The 13,233-nt window shown below is 36.3% G+C and overlaps 2 protein-coding genes and 1 pseudogene across 2 annotated transcripts; 1 reads left to right on the forward strand and 2 right to left on the reverse strand.

Moving 5' to 3' along the window:
* Positions 1-275: 275 nt before the first annotated feature.
* LOC132617876 (lon protease homolog, mitochondrial-like) lies at positions 276-2,039 on the forward strand (annotated as a pseudogene).
* Positions 2,040-3,752: 1,713 nt separating this feature from the next.
* On the reverse strand, positions 3,753-6,631 carry LOC132606614 (scarecrow-like protein 9). The gene is made up of 2 exons (XM_060320193.1): positions 4,971-6,631; positions 3,753-4,779 (listed from the first exon to the last, which is right to left on the reverse strand). Exons 1-2 carry the CDS (start codon positions 6,120-6,122, stop codon positions 3,874-3,876), a joined length of 2,058 nt encoding a protein of 685 aa, XP_060176176.1. The 5' UTR covers positions 6,123-6,631; the 3' UTR covers positions 3,753-3,873.
* Positions 6,632-8,464: 1,833 nt separating this feature from the next.
* Positions 8,465-12,092, reverse strand: LOC132606622 (trans-cinnamate 4-monooxygenase C4H2-like). The gene is made up of 3 exons (XM_060320205.1): positions 11,236-12,092; positions 9,945-10,078; positions 8,465-9,193 (listed from the first exon to the last, which is right to left on the reverse strand). Exons 1-3 carry the CDS (start codon positions 12,018-12,020, stop codon positions 8,595-8,597), a joined length of 1,518 nt encoding a protein of 505 aa, XP_060176188.1. The 5' UTR covers positions 12,021-12,092; the 3' UTR covers positions 8,465-8,594.
* Positions 12,093-13,233: the final 1,141 nt, after the last annotated feature.

The raw sequence follows: 13,233 nt of genomic DNA on the forward strand, positions 1-13,233 counted from the left end.
TTATAAGAATCTTTCAACGTATTTTATGATTTTTTAAAAGTTATGTATAAAAAATTAGAAATTTTGAGAGCAGAGATTCAACAATTTGTGTTATAGCGTATTTATTTGTTTCGTAACCTTATTCTTATTATTTTCGAAAGAAATATGTTAATAATCATTTTTTGAACTGCTAATCAAATCTTAACTAACATTTCAAAATTAATTAAACTTTAATTACTTTTTTTAAATCCGAAAACATCATCTGAAGATCATACTCCTAAAACGTGAAAATCTTTAAACTTACAAAACTGCAACTATTGGAAGCTAGTTCAAGTGAATTTAACGTAATACGTAATTATCTGGATTGGTTGACTGCCTTGCCATGGGGTAGTTACAGTGATGAAAACTTTGATGTACTACGGGCAGAAAAAGTTCTTGACGAAGACCATTATGGGTTAACCGATGTTAAGGAAAGGATCTTGGAATTTATAGCTGTGGGAAAACTCAAAGGAACCTCGCAAGGGAAAAATCATATGCCTCTCTGGCCCTCCTGGAGTGGGCAAAACCAGTATAGGTCGTTCAATTGCACGTGCATTGAACCGCAAGTTCTACCGATTTTCTGTTGGAGGGTTGTCTGATGTTGCTGAAATAAAGGGACATTGACGAACTTATATTGGTGCCATGCCGGGGAAGATGGTACAACGTTTAAGAAGTGTGGGAACAGATAATCCTCTTGTTTTGATAGATGAAATTGATAAGCTGGGAAGGGGACGTGCTGGTGATCCAACAAGTGCTATGTTGGAGCTTCTTGATCCAGAACAGACTACAAATTTCTTGGATCATTATCTTGATGTCCCTATTGATTTATCAAAGGTTTTGTTTGTCTGCACAGCCAATGTCGTTGAAATGATACCTGGTCCTCTTTTGGATAGAATGGAGGTAATTACAATCGCTGGTTACATTACTGATGAGAAAATGCACATAGCCAGGGATTATTTGGAAAAGAGTACTCGTGAAACATGTGGATCAAGCCTGAACAGGTTGAAGTGACTAATGCAGCTCTTCTTGCTTTAATAGAAAATTACTGCAGAGAAGCCGGTGTTCGCAATCTGCAGAAGCAGATTGAAAAGACTTATCGCAAGATAGCTCTAAAGCTTGTTAGGAAAGATGGAGAGATTAAGCCTCAGAATGCGGTGGTAGATGAGGTAAAAGCAGAATCTGTCTATCTATCAGACGAAATCATGTCTAAGGAAGAAACTCAAGCTGGAGCTGAGTAGGCAGAGGGTAGCAATGATAACAAGTCCTCTGAAAATGTTACTGAAACTGAAGCACCAGTGAATCAAATGCATATGTCCACCGATGAACATATTCATTTGCAGGATACTCAGGAAACTGAGAAAGCTATAGAAAGTGAAGCAAGTAAAACAATAGATAAATTGGTCGTGGACTCACCAAACCTAGTTGATTATGTAGGCTAGCTGGTTTTCCATGCTGAGCGCATATACTATCAGACCCCAGTTGGAGTTGTTATGGGTCTTGCTTGGACTTCAATGGGTGGCTCAACACTCTATATAGAAACATCTCTGGTGAATCAAGGAGAAGGAAAAGGGGCTCTCAATGTAACAGGACAACTAGGCGACGTTATGAAAGAAAGTGCCCAAATTGACCATACAGTTGCCAGGATCATTTTGCAGGAGAAGGAGCCTGATAACCAGTTCTTTGCAAATAGTAAGCTTCATCTTCATGTTCCAGCAGGTGCTACCCCTAAGGATGGCCCTAGTGCTGGTTGTACTATGATAACGTCCTAGTTGTCTCTTGCCATGAAAAAACCTGTTAAAAAGGACCTGGCAATGACTGGGGAAGTCACGCTAACTGGAAAGATTCTTCCTATTGGTGGGGTCAAAAAGAAAGCCATAGCAGCACGGCGAAGTGGTGTGAAAACTATAATATTTCCTTCAGCTAATCAAAAAGATTTTGACGAGCTTGCTCCTAATGTCAAGGAAGGCCTTGATGTACACTTTGTGGATGACTACAAGCAAATATTTGTTTTGACTTTTTGACAGCCAGAATACATACTATTTAAGTTATTTTCCACGACAAATTGTCCTGCTATAGGTTGAGTTCGCCAGCTCATTCATTCCGGTCCTTATGCCCAGAATTTGTTATTAGTTTCTTTATCATAATGTTTTGTTAATACTTGGAGTAGCTTGTACTGATTTATCTGTTCGGAAGTGGAGATCATACACCAGTTGGGATTGTTTTGAAGGTCTAAAATTTGAAAGTCTACCAAATGCTTTTGAATGAGTAAATGACGTAGAATTGATTGTTGATTAATAATCTAAGTAACTAAGGCAGGTTACCTGTTACAACAGGTTAAAATATATTTTGTAGTGTAAAAATTCTTTCCTTTAGATATGTGTGTTTGTGTATAGATGTAGTATATAATATACGGAAAAGGCTTAAATATGCCATCGAACTATCAGAAATGGTTCATTTATGCCACTCGTTAATAGTTTGGTTCAGTTATGTCATCGAACTATCAGAAATGGCTCATCCATGCCATTTTTCTATTAAGTCGGTTTTACAATTCCAGTTATGACACTTTGTCACCAATTAGAGGTCCACGTCATTTAATTGAACCAACACAAATTAAATCCTAAATTAAACTAAAACCCGACCCACAAATTTATGCTGATTTAAATAAACGGCATGGAACTCTAATTGGAGGCCAAGTGTCATATCTGATATTTTAAAACGCGCGTTAATGAAAAATGGCATGGATGAGCCATTTCTGATAGTTCGATGACATAACTGGGCCAAACTATTGACGAGTGGCATAAATGAGCCATTTCTGATAGTTCAATGACATATCTGAGCCTTTTCCGTATAATATATTATGTAGGACAGATAATAGTATGTATAATTTTGCCAGCGAGATGAGTGGAAAGCCTGACAGGCCAGAGGGTGGGCTTTAGATAGAAAGAAGTTGGTTCCCGGACAAGGTTATATATTGAATGATTAGACCAAATAAAAGATTTTTTTTATTTTTTTCTATAGCATGCTTAAATTTTATTGAATTTTTAAATTTTAACTGAAATAAGAAACTTTTTCTGACGAATGGTCTTCTTCAACATCTAAAGATTTTACTTTCCCTGATAGTGCTTATGATTTTTAGTATAGTTTGACTTTGTTGTATCTTGAAGAAACTTGTAACTTCCCCTAAATAATGAACGGACAATATTTCTTTAATAACAACTATTATTTTCACGTTTCAAAGCTTTCTTTAATTTCACTTATGTCTTTCTACTCTACCATGTTTAGGTACTTTAAAATCAATTTTGTAACTGGTGCAAGTATATATGTAGCAGCCCGGAAAAAAGTACTGATGAGATCAGAAGAGAGAGAAGAAGCAAAGAATGAATTCATAAAATGCCTGAGACAATGGAAGGAGAACTTGAAGAAAAATCTTTGGTTGTGAAAACTAGGATTTATGGGCGTGGCACTTGTCCCCTTCTGGACTTGGTTTGATTCTTAAGAGAAATATGAAACTAGTGATTTATTAATTGTCGTGACTTATAAGTTAGTAGTTTCTTAGTTTCAGTTGATGTGACAGTATTGTCATGTGACTACTTATATTAGTAGTATTTTCTCAGTTTCAGCTCTATCCCCGAAGCTTCAAGGTGATGTTGGGCATATTTTTTATGTGCCCAACTATGCTTATTTGTGTAATTTTATGTTTGTAGAAAGCTTATGCCAAAGTTTAAGGCCATGTGGTCACAGTAAGTTAGCATTTCGTCAGTTTCAGTGTATGTGACGTTATTGCTATTTGAGAAGTCACAGGGATTATTTTTTTCTTGCTAAAAGCAAAATATACAACTCTTTGCAATAATAGATTTACTTATGAATAGGCTCCCAAACTGAGAGTGCGTACATGATTCTTCCTTTCCAGCCTTGCAACATCCAGTTGCTATCTTCATCTACTAGAAAATCACTGTGATAAAACATTCTCACCTTGGCCTTTACTTCATTTACGATGTCTCGATCCAATGGAAGTTGTCTGAACCCTGCTATCTGATTCCTCACTGACCATTGCTTGTAACTTTCTGGCCTCTCAACTCTCTCCGTCCCTTCACAAGCTATAACGTTCATTATGTCTCTTCCGAATACTTCCTGCTCAAATGTCATCCTACCTTCATCTTCTCGTAGCATCGTGGCTTCAAACATGTCAAACTGGGACGAGAAATGGAATAAAGCCTCGCGGAATCTTGTTGTGAAGAAAGAGGCATTGTACATAGCGTTAACGATCCCATGAACGAAGTAATGTGGATTTATTTCCCTGATCAGGTTTAGAACAGCATCTCTTAAACTTCTATTGTCACGAGAAGTTACTACTGTTTCGTCCGGGACATTCTTTAGCCTGTACAAACAATTGACCACCAACATTTCATCTCTGTCAATTTCCAGATCTTCTAGCTTAATATCATCCCATTTTTTTGCTATTGCTTTATACTCAAAAGGAACACCAAATCTCTTGGTAAAATTCTCCAAGCGGCGTCCTGTCTCCTCAACTCTCTCAGCTGGTCGAAAACCTGGCTGAGGGAAATCAATTCCTGTGATCTTAAGCTTTGGAGGTCCCCCTGGCCTAAGGGAAATCCCATGTATTATACAAGGCCATTGAAATCCATACAAAATTCCGAAATCTATTATGTGAATCCTTGGTGATTCACCCGTTAATTTCGCAATAGACTTGTTAGCAAATATGTTTGACATCCTCTTGAATGGACAGGCTGTGATGTATACCTGTTGAAAAAACAATTCAAAGTTGTAGGAAACCAAAATGGTTAGAGCTTGGTATTTTAATTCATATTTAAATAGGATTTATACTCAAGAGTTTTATAGGAACATGTTTTCCATTTTTTAGTCAAAGTAGGTTTTGTGGTGCTACTAGCTATTTTCGAGTGTGTTTATGAATAAATATTTTCCTTCAATACCTGATAAGCTTTTAAGAAATCTGCCGCTGGTATTCTAATACTTGTTGTGACCAATGTTGCGTCTCCACCAGCAAAACGAGTTTCGAGGGCATTAGCAAAGCAATAGGCCAATCTTGCAGTAGCGTCGCCATAGGGCGACGAGTGCTGCCTAATTTGCTTGAGAACTTCCATAAATGTCTTGCTGTTGTAACTGGCTGCAGCCTCCGCGCAACGCGTTAGGAGACTCGTAAGATCTACTACTTCATTCGTCTTTACGCCTTTTTTGCTACCACGTGGCCTTCCGCGTTTAGATTGCTTTATATGACAGCTTTTTTGTTTGTCCCATGCTGCATTATCCGATGATGTTGATGATTTTGATCGATTCTCGTAGAAAGAAGGATTCATCCCTGGACAAAGAAGCGCCTTATCGTAGTAATCCTCTGTTTTATCCTCCTCTGTTTCCTCTGTTCCGTTACTCGCAAACTGCTTCGAATTTCGCCCTTTCGAAATGTCACCATTTTCTTCTCTATTGTGCTTCTTTCTCCCTCCATCTGACCTTGATTTATCCCCTTGATTGTTGTTTACATCTTGGGAGTTTGCATCTTCACCATTGGCAGTAAGGGCAGCAACCTGATGATAATTGTTTGCATCTGGTGAGTTTACATCACCATTGTTGGCAGCACCAGCAGCAGCTTGATGATTATTGTTTAAACCAGAATAAAGAAGGGAACACTGATCACCACCACCTAGATCAGAGATGAAGTTGGACTCAACAAATTGACTCACAGCATCACTGTAATTGTCTTGCCAATGAGTACTATCGATAAAATCTCGATGAACCGGATATTTAGTTGTCCTAGCGGGAGGAGGAGGATTGAGGGCATCAGAAAAGGATTTTTCAGCAGCCTGAAGAGCAGTGCAATCTTGAAACATACAAGGCCTATTTTCCAAGTCATCTTCTTCCATAAGCATCTGTTGTATATATTTGAAAACTCCGTCGAAGTAATCGCCTTGTACTACCGTTCGATCACTACCAGTCCCAACAACAACCTCATCCTGTGATGAACCATGATGAACACTGCTAAATTCATTTCCAAAATTACTGCTCAAACCGAAACGACGACAGAATTCAAGCCCATCAGATGCTGGAAAATGGGTGCTAGTATTCATCATAGAAAGGACGTGAAGTGGTTGCTGATTCTTGATGAAGACAGATATATATTTACTTATAAACAAACTTGGAATGGACGAAAACGTACAAACTTTGAGTTATACTTGGGAAATGGTACATGAAATGTTTTTGGCAATCTTCATAAAAGTTGACATATATACTGTACACAAGCTAGCTGGGGAGCAACTTGGGAAGAAGAGAGATTTAAAAGACAAAAGAACAATAGCCGAAAGGAGAAGGAAATGAAGGTGATAGAGGAAACCGACTGTACTAAGATTGCTATTTATAGAAGATACAGATGAATAATGATAGTTTTGGGTGAATTCAGGGGGACAAAGAGGGCTGGGGTATGGACGGGACTCATGGCTAGGCACATTTTTTGTAAATCTCGATAACCAATTATTGTTGCCACTACATTTGGTTCCTTAACATGTGACCCTCTCACTATTTTATACATACTAATGTCATCTATTATATTCTAGTACAATTAAAAATACTAAACAAAACTTCTTGAAATCTTTCATAAGCCCGAGTTGACTGCCAAGAGAAGTAAAAAGGTAGCTAGAATTATCAGTTTATGATTCTGAATTCTAAAAAAAAAATAGTTTATTGTGTTTTGAATAAATTATTTATTTATATTAGTGAGATAGGTTTGTAATTCTGACCTTTGAGGAGATGATATTCCATTTTCTTGAGTGGGTCGCAATTTTTTTTGTCTGTGACTTTCATGAATTCTATACATTTGTTTGTCTCCCAACGAGTATATCTTGATAATGACCTTATTGGCTTCCACCAAGTGCAACTTACGTTCTTAATCTAAATTCGAATACAAACATTCTACAATGTTGCACAATTTGTAGGATGTATAACATGCAACGAACATTCAACCCATATACCTCTATTTATTTTTATCTTTTTTTTATTTAATTAGTACGTACTGCGTATTTTTACCCTTAGAACTTGTAAGAAATTCCGTTTTGCACACCTTTTTATTTGCACAATCTCTAATACACCTGAGCTTGCAATTTCCATAGCTAAGTTCCTTGAACGGCGTAAGACCGCTTCCCCCTTGAAAGTGCATCAACATTATGTATTCACAATTACAAATATGAAAATTTTCATGACTAAACATTTTAGCCATAATATTTTTTCATCGCCTATCATAAGCAAGAAATGGCTAAGATAAAAGTTTATTGCCACATGCACATTATATTATATGTTATGTCGCTGAGAATTAATACTTATTACTACTAATGTTGTGATGTAGCTATAACGTTAAAATTTTTGTTAAGAAGAATATGTCTATAGCAAATGATTTTATTCTTTTGCCATGATGAATCAGATCCGATCCGTGGCTATTTTTATATTGTAGCTAAAGAGTGATATATTGTGACGAAAGTTAGATGACAAGGGGTTAAGTTGATTAGATTCAATTAGACAATAGTACAAAGATCCAAGGTTCAAATTATTGAAAGTAAATGACAAGGCACTACTGATTAGGCTCCACTAGCTGATATTTGACAGCAACGATAAGATGTACAATTATATGACTAACCAAATGACGCAAACAGTAACCACTCATACTGTTTGAAAATAATAGTAATAATTAAAAAGCTGTGGCATGGGACTGGGATTGATTAATAAAGTGTTCTGAGAAAAGTGCCACCACAGCGAACCAAATTATGTAAGTTAAATTTGATCAAGTCATTTAAAATATGGGGCAACATACCTAACTAGGTTAGGTGAAAAGAATAATAAAGACAAATTAAATCAAACAAATTTGATTACAGAGGCCATAGGTCAAAATAAAATGGAGAATAGAGCGGACACAACACCCACCTGGTTCAACCCACTACACCTGCTTACTTTTTCTTTCCTTTTGGAGGGTGGACCAGGGCACCAACAATTTACACGTATTTGATGTTACTTAAAATTAAAAAACGTATGCATATATGTTTTATATAAACTTTAACACTTAAGCAACATATATTTTTGTTCAAATTTATTACTTAACGAATTATAAACTAATATGATTTCCGGCAAACACTAATGCGTGCCTTCCTCCTTTCTCTTTCCTCTAGTAGGTGGTCCAATCCAAAATGACAATTTTCGCCTAAACAATCCAAATAATTCTTCCCTCATGTTCTTATGGGAAGATCCAAGTTCATAGGTGCCTTGGTTAATTAAGAAGCCAAAATTGCCATTGCGCTATCGCTTTTCGCATATAACTTATCGAAGTTACCCTTTTCATCCAGAGAAGGTAAGTTCAAAGCCTAATTATTTCCTTTTCTATTTATTCACATCCTCATTCGAATAACACAAAAGTTTTTGAACTTATAGCAAGTACTCCAAACATCTTTCTATCAAGAAAACGTTTTCAGCTATAGGTAGGTCATATAATGAATCTAGTCGAAGAAGACTTTATATGACATAGAACTTATAAAACAACAATCATACTTATTAAATTACAAAGTTCAGAAAGATCTTGGTTTCAGCACAATGGTGGAATGCTTCAAAATGTGGAGACTGAACTGGCCACCTTTCTCTGTGGTGTCGAGCTTCGACTGCCCTGGAGGAGGCAGCAGCTCAAAGTTCTGCACTAAACCTCCCAAAGTGATGCCAATAATTGGCAGCGCAAGGATAATTCCGGGGCAACTCCTCCTACCAACTCCAAACGGAAGAAATCTGAAGTCATTGCCATTGGCCTCAACGTGCTTCTCCTCTTCGAAGAACCTCTCGGGCCTGAACTCTTCCGGTTTCTTCCAGTGAGCCGGGTTGTTAGCTAGCCACCAAGCATTAACCAAGATCTTGCTCTCTGCTGGAATATCATATCCAGCCAGCTTTGCATCTTTAAGGTTCATGTGGGGGACTAAAAGAGGAATTGCCATCCGGAGTCGAAGAGTCTCCTTGACCACAGCCTGAAGATATGGAAGCTTGTGGGTGTCTGGCTCGGTCACTTGCACTCCTGGTCCAAGAACTGTGTCAATTTCGTCACGGAGTTTCTGTTGGATGTGAGGGTGGTTGACTAGTTCAGCGATACCCCACTCGATTGACCATAATGTTGTTTCGATTGCTGCTCATGACAATAGTTCAACATATTAGCATAATAATTGACTTGCTAGATAAAGAAATTCATATCTATAAACAAAAAAGATATGTATAAATACTTTTAAATACTAATTAAAGAACAATGATAGTCTCTTTGAGTTTGACCGACATCAAAGCCTACTTGTTGCTTAGTACAAGGCAATGTGATCAACGAAACTGCTTTAGGACTAAATTCTGCTTTCATATGCAGTCATACTTCGAACTGAAAGCAATGGGTTCAGTAAAACTCACAGAAGCCGGTTAAATCCATCTTTGTTTGGGACTTCAGTGTTGTAGTATCAGATTTGTGGTAACTAACTGGTCTTGGTAGCATACAAACATCACTGTCACTTGAATCATAAGGTTTACTTTATTACTTATTTCCAGTTCAATCTGGGAAACTACCGGTTTGGATGTTATGTTAATGTTATCATAACAGCTTATTTTCAATATATACTTCAGCTCTTTCTTCTAGTAGACAAAATAATGATACGAAAGACCTTTTTTACATTATCATGATCATAATTAGCATGAGTTGGTACAAGTCATTACTTATGGACAGTTACATGTCTTAACATGTGCACCAGCGACCCTTCTCTACCTAGCCCTCATCAAGAAAATGGTAACTACACCAACCAGTCAATAGGAGATGCACATACTACAGAATACAACACATTTAAACCAAATTAGAACAAATTAAATTCAGCGAATTAAGGATATGTTATTTTGAAAAGTACCAGCAACATTGATGTTCTCAACAATGTAAAGAACGTTATCCTCATTGATCTCTCCCTTCTGTTGAGCATCAAGAATGTGATCCATGGCACATCTTAGAGCATTGCTGTCCATACTCCTGGTATTTGCAAGCTTCCTGCGCAAAGCAATAAAAATGTTACAAACTAATAGTACCTCAAAGCACTTCAACTAGCACTCAATTTTACAACCTTGGGATATTCCAACTCTTTACCAGGCGGTAAAGGGTGCGTGTTCATATTATCTGTCTTTCGGTTTTTGCATATCCTTGTAATAATATTTGGCTAAACCACCCTTATCTCTCTTTAAAAAACCCTCTTAATTAACGCTCCATTAATTGCAACAGTAAGAGTAGATCTAGAAAAAAAAGTAACGAAGTCTAATTTTTATTGAAGTATCAAATGTTCTAAAACAAATTTAATTTGCCAAAAGGACTAAAATTTAAACCAGAGGTACTCCTTCCAATCCTTTTTATTTGTAGCTTTAACCACACAAATTTGGTCAATAATATTATTAGCTGTGGATTTCAGAAGGGTTAATTAATTTTTATCTAAAGTCATCCTTAACGGTCCAAGATTTAGTCAACTCTGGATAAGAAAATGGACCTTGAGTTTAACTCAGCCCAAAAGCATATAAGGAGCAATTGGAACATCCCCACCGTGTGGGACTTCCAACACTTCCCGCATGTCCAGGCCTGCCAACTAAAGCATGGGCAAAACATACAGGGCCCAGCATCCACGTAGCTCTGATACCATGATAGGAAAATTTAACTTGGGCTTACCCCAAATTCAAAAACTAAAAGCTAGCTCATGAGTTGAGGATTGCTAAAATCATATAAAGAGTTCAATTGCACCATCCTGTTGATGCAGGACTTCCAACAAAATCCCCTACTTAATTAATGCTATTGAATGGTTTCCTTCCCAAAACTTTACAATGACAAGGTCATAGTTCTGGAAATCCAGAGGGAGATTTAGTCAAACTCCCCAATTGGCTTGAGGTTTAGAAGAGAAGGTGCCTTATGATAAGGCAATTGTTCTCTCTGGGGTGGGGGTGGGGGTGGGATAAGATTCCTATTAAATAGATCAAAAAGATCAAGAACAACAGTGTTTGATGTGATCCCCACATCCCAAACATCCTTACCAGCAATAGACCTATTTTAAAGGACATAGTGAATAACGATTGGTTCATTAGATTGTTCCTATATCCTAGACATTTATATTAAAAGTATAAAACTGAGGATAATGACAAATTGAGCATAAAGTGAGGTGAACTTACTTTCTTTCATCAACAAAGTAGTCTTTGAATACCTTCAACCTCTTCTCCGTAAGCTCTCTACACATCTTCAAATAACCTCTCAAGAAAGGCCTCAAAATGGGAATAAAATCACCATAGTTGTACTCAAAGCTCTGAGACAATCTACTCCTCTCACCATTCAAAGCCTTAAGCTTCACATAGAGGGGATCATCTTCCCTCTCAAATCTTCTATCAAACATAATCCTAAACATATTATTATACATCATAAGTTGCAATCTCTTCCTTAAAACAATCCCATTAGTAGCAGATTCTGGATTCTTTTTCACATCCTCAACCACACTTGCCACCTCAGACTCCCACCCACACCTATATTGTTGCACCACTTTATTAGTAAAAAAGGGTACAGTCATAATTCTCCTCATTTTTCTCCAATGTTCACCATATACTGTAAAAACCATATCTTGGCCTTTCCCAGTAAAGATATCAAAAACAACATTTCTTGTTCTTGAACCAAATTCAACCCCTTGTGTGTGTAACACTTCTTTGGCTAATTCTGGTGATGACACAACAACCAAGTTCCTTTGACCCATTCTAAGCAAGAACAAATCACCAAATTTCTTGGCATATTCAGTAAGGTTTCTATGGTTTAAATCATCACCAACTTGAAGCCAATTACCAAAAACTGGTACTGGAATTGGACCTGGGGGTAACTTAAAACGTTTGCTACGCAATGTAGAGACAACAAGAGCAATTAAAATGGCAAAGAAAAGGCCAATTAAGGTCTTCTCCAATAAGAGAAGATCCATTTTTAGGACAATGGAAATAAGTTTCTTGTGGGAAATTAAAGAAAAGGGGTGTTTTTGTACTGCTGATAACGTGTGTCAAATGCGAGCATTTATAGAGGGAAAAATGTGAAGTTAGGTGGAGAGATAACGGCGTTAAGCTTAACGGAATGGGAGATGGGGTTAGGTAGAGCAAAGAGACATGGTGGGGGGTTTGGTGAGTTTGTCAAGACTTGGCTAGATGCATCCATCATTGATGATGTTCATTATTTTAATTTTGTAGCCAAGATTGACTTTCTCAGGTAAAATTTTCAAGAAATTATCAATTATGTCTAATTACAATTTCAATAGAAGGAAAAGAATTTATAACTTTTTTATATATTTCTTTCTATAAAACTTGCCTGTGTAATAACTCACTGAATCATAAAAATTGTTATCATAGACTACAAACTAATTTTTGGGTGAGATTGAATTATTAGGCGACTTTATGACTTGTTACACACTAGATTCATCACGGTTTAGATTTCGTAATATAATTCTTTCAAGTTTAATTTTATATAGCTGTACACGAAATCTAATACTAAATGAAAAAGACTTTTGACACATAAATTAAATACATATAATTTATTTAAAGAACCTCATTAAATTTTTGTTGTTTCAAAAATGTCTTCATTTTTAAAAAGGTGTCATAAAAAGTAAAATACAAATGATAGGATTAAAGAGTTTGTGTTAAATATTTTTTAAGAAATTAGGTTGAAATTCTTTCACATAAACTAAATATGTATAATATATGAAAAAATACCTTTATAATTTTGTGATTTAAACACATCATGTCACTTTTATAAAAGAATATAATTAAATAAAACAGAAATGTTAGAATTAAATAGATTTAAAATATAAAATTATATCAATCTTGTTTAATCAAATTATATAAAAAGAAAAGACGTGTACAATGCAAATAGTTTTCTTGCGCACGTTGCTTGAGTTTCTTGTCACTTTGAACAAGTTGTAATGTTGTATATGCAGCCTTTGTTCTAATTTCCTCTTCTTCTTTTTTTTTCTAAGAAACACATATTTCGACCAAAGAAAGAGGAGAGAGAACTTGGCCAAAATCTCCATTTTCGTGGATGTAATTTTGACAAACAAGAGTCTACAAACGAGAGGTCTGGGAGATACATAATTTTCACCCTCCAAAATTTAAGGATTCGTGACCCACACCCAACAATTTTTAAATTGT

Source organism: Lycium barbarum, chromosome 1 (genome assembly GCF_019175385.1).
Source record: "Lycium barbarum isolate Lr01 chromosome 1, ASM1917538v2, whole genome shotgun sequence".
Lineage (NCBI taxonomy): Eukaryota > Viridiplantae > Streptophyta > Magnoliopsida > Solanales > Solanaceae > Lycium > Lycium barbarum.

Bases quoted from the DNA above. Each gene is read 5' to 3' on its own strand.
- LOC132606614 (XM_060320193.1), bottom strand. From the start codon at position 6,122: ATGATGAATACTAGCACCCATTTTCCAGCATCTGATGGGCTTGAATTC. The intron at 4,780-4,970 runs GTATTGAAGGAA...TTTTTTCAACAG, and splicing joins ATTTCTTAAAAGCTTATCAG to GTATACATCACAGCCTGTCC.
- LOC132606622 (XM_060320205.1), bottom strand. From the start codon at position 12,020: ATGGATCTTCTCTTATTGGAGAAGACCTTAATTGGCCTTTTCTTTGCC. The intron at 10,079-11,235 runs GTAAGTTCACCT...TGCTTTGCGCAG, and splicing joins TACTTTGTTGATGAAAGAAA to GAAGCTTGCAAATACCAGGA. The intron at 9,194-9,944 runs GTACTTTTCAAA...TGTCATGAGCAG, and splicing joins TGAGAACATCAATGTTGCTG to CAATCGAAACAACATTATGG.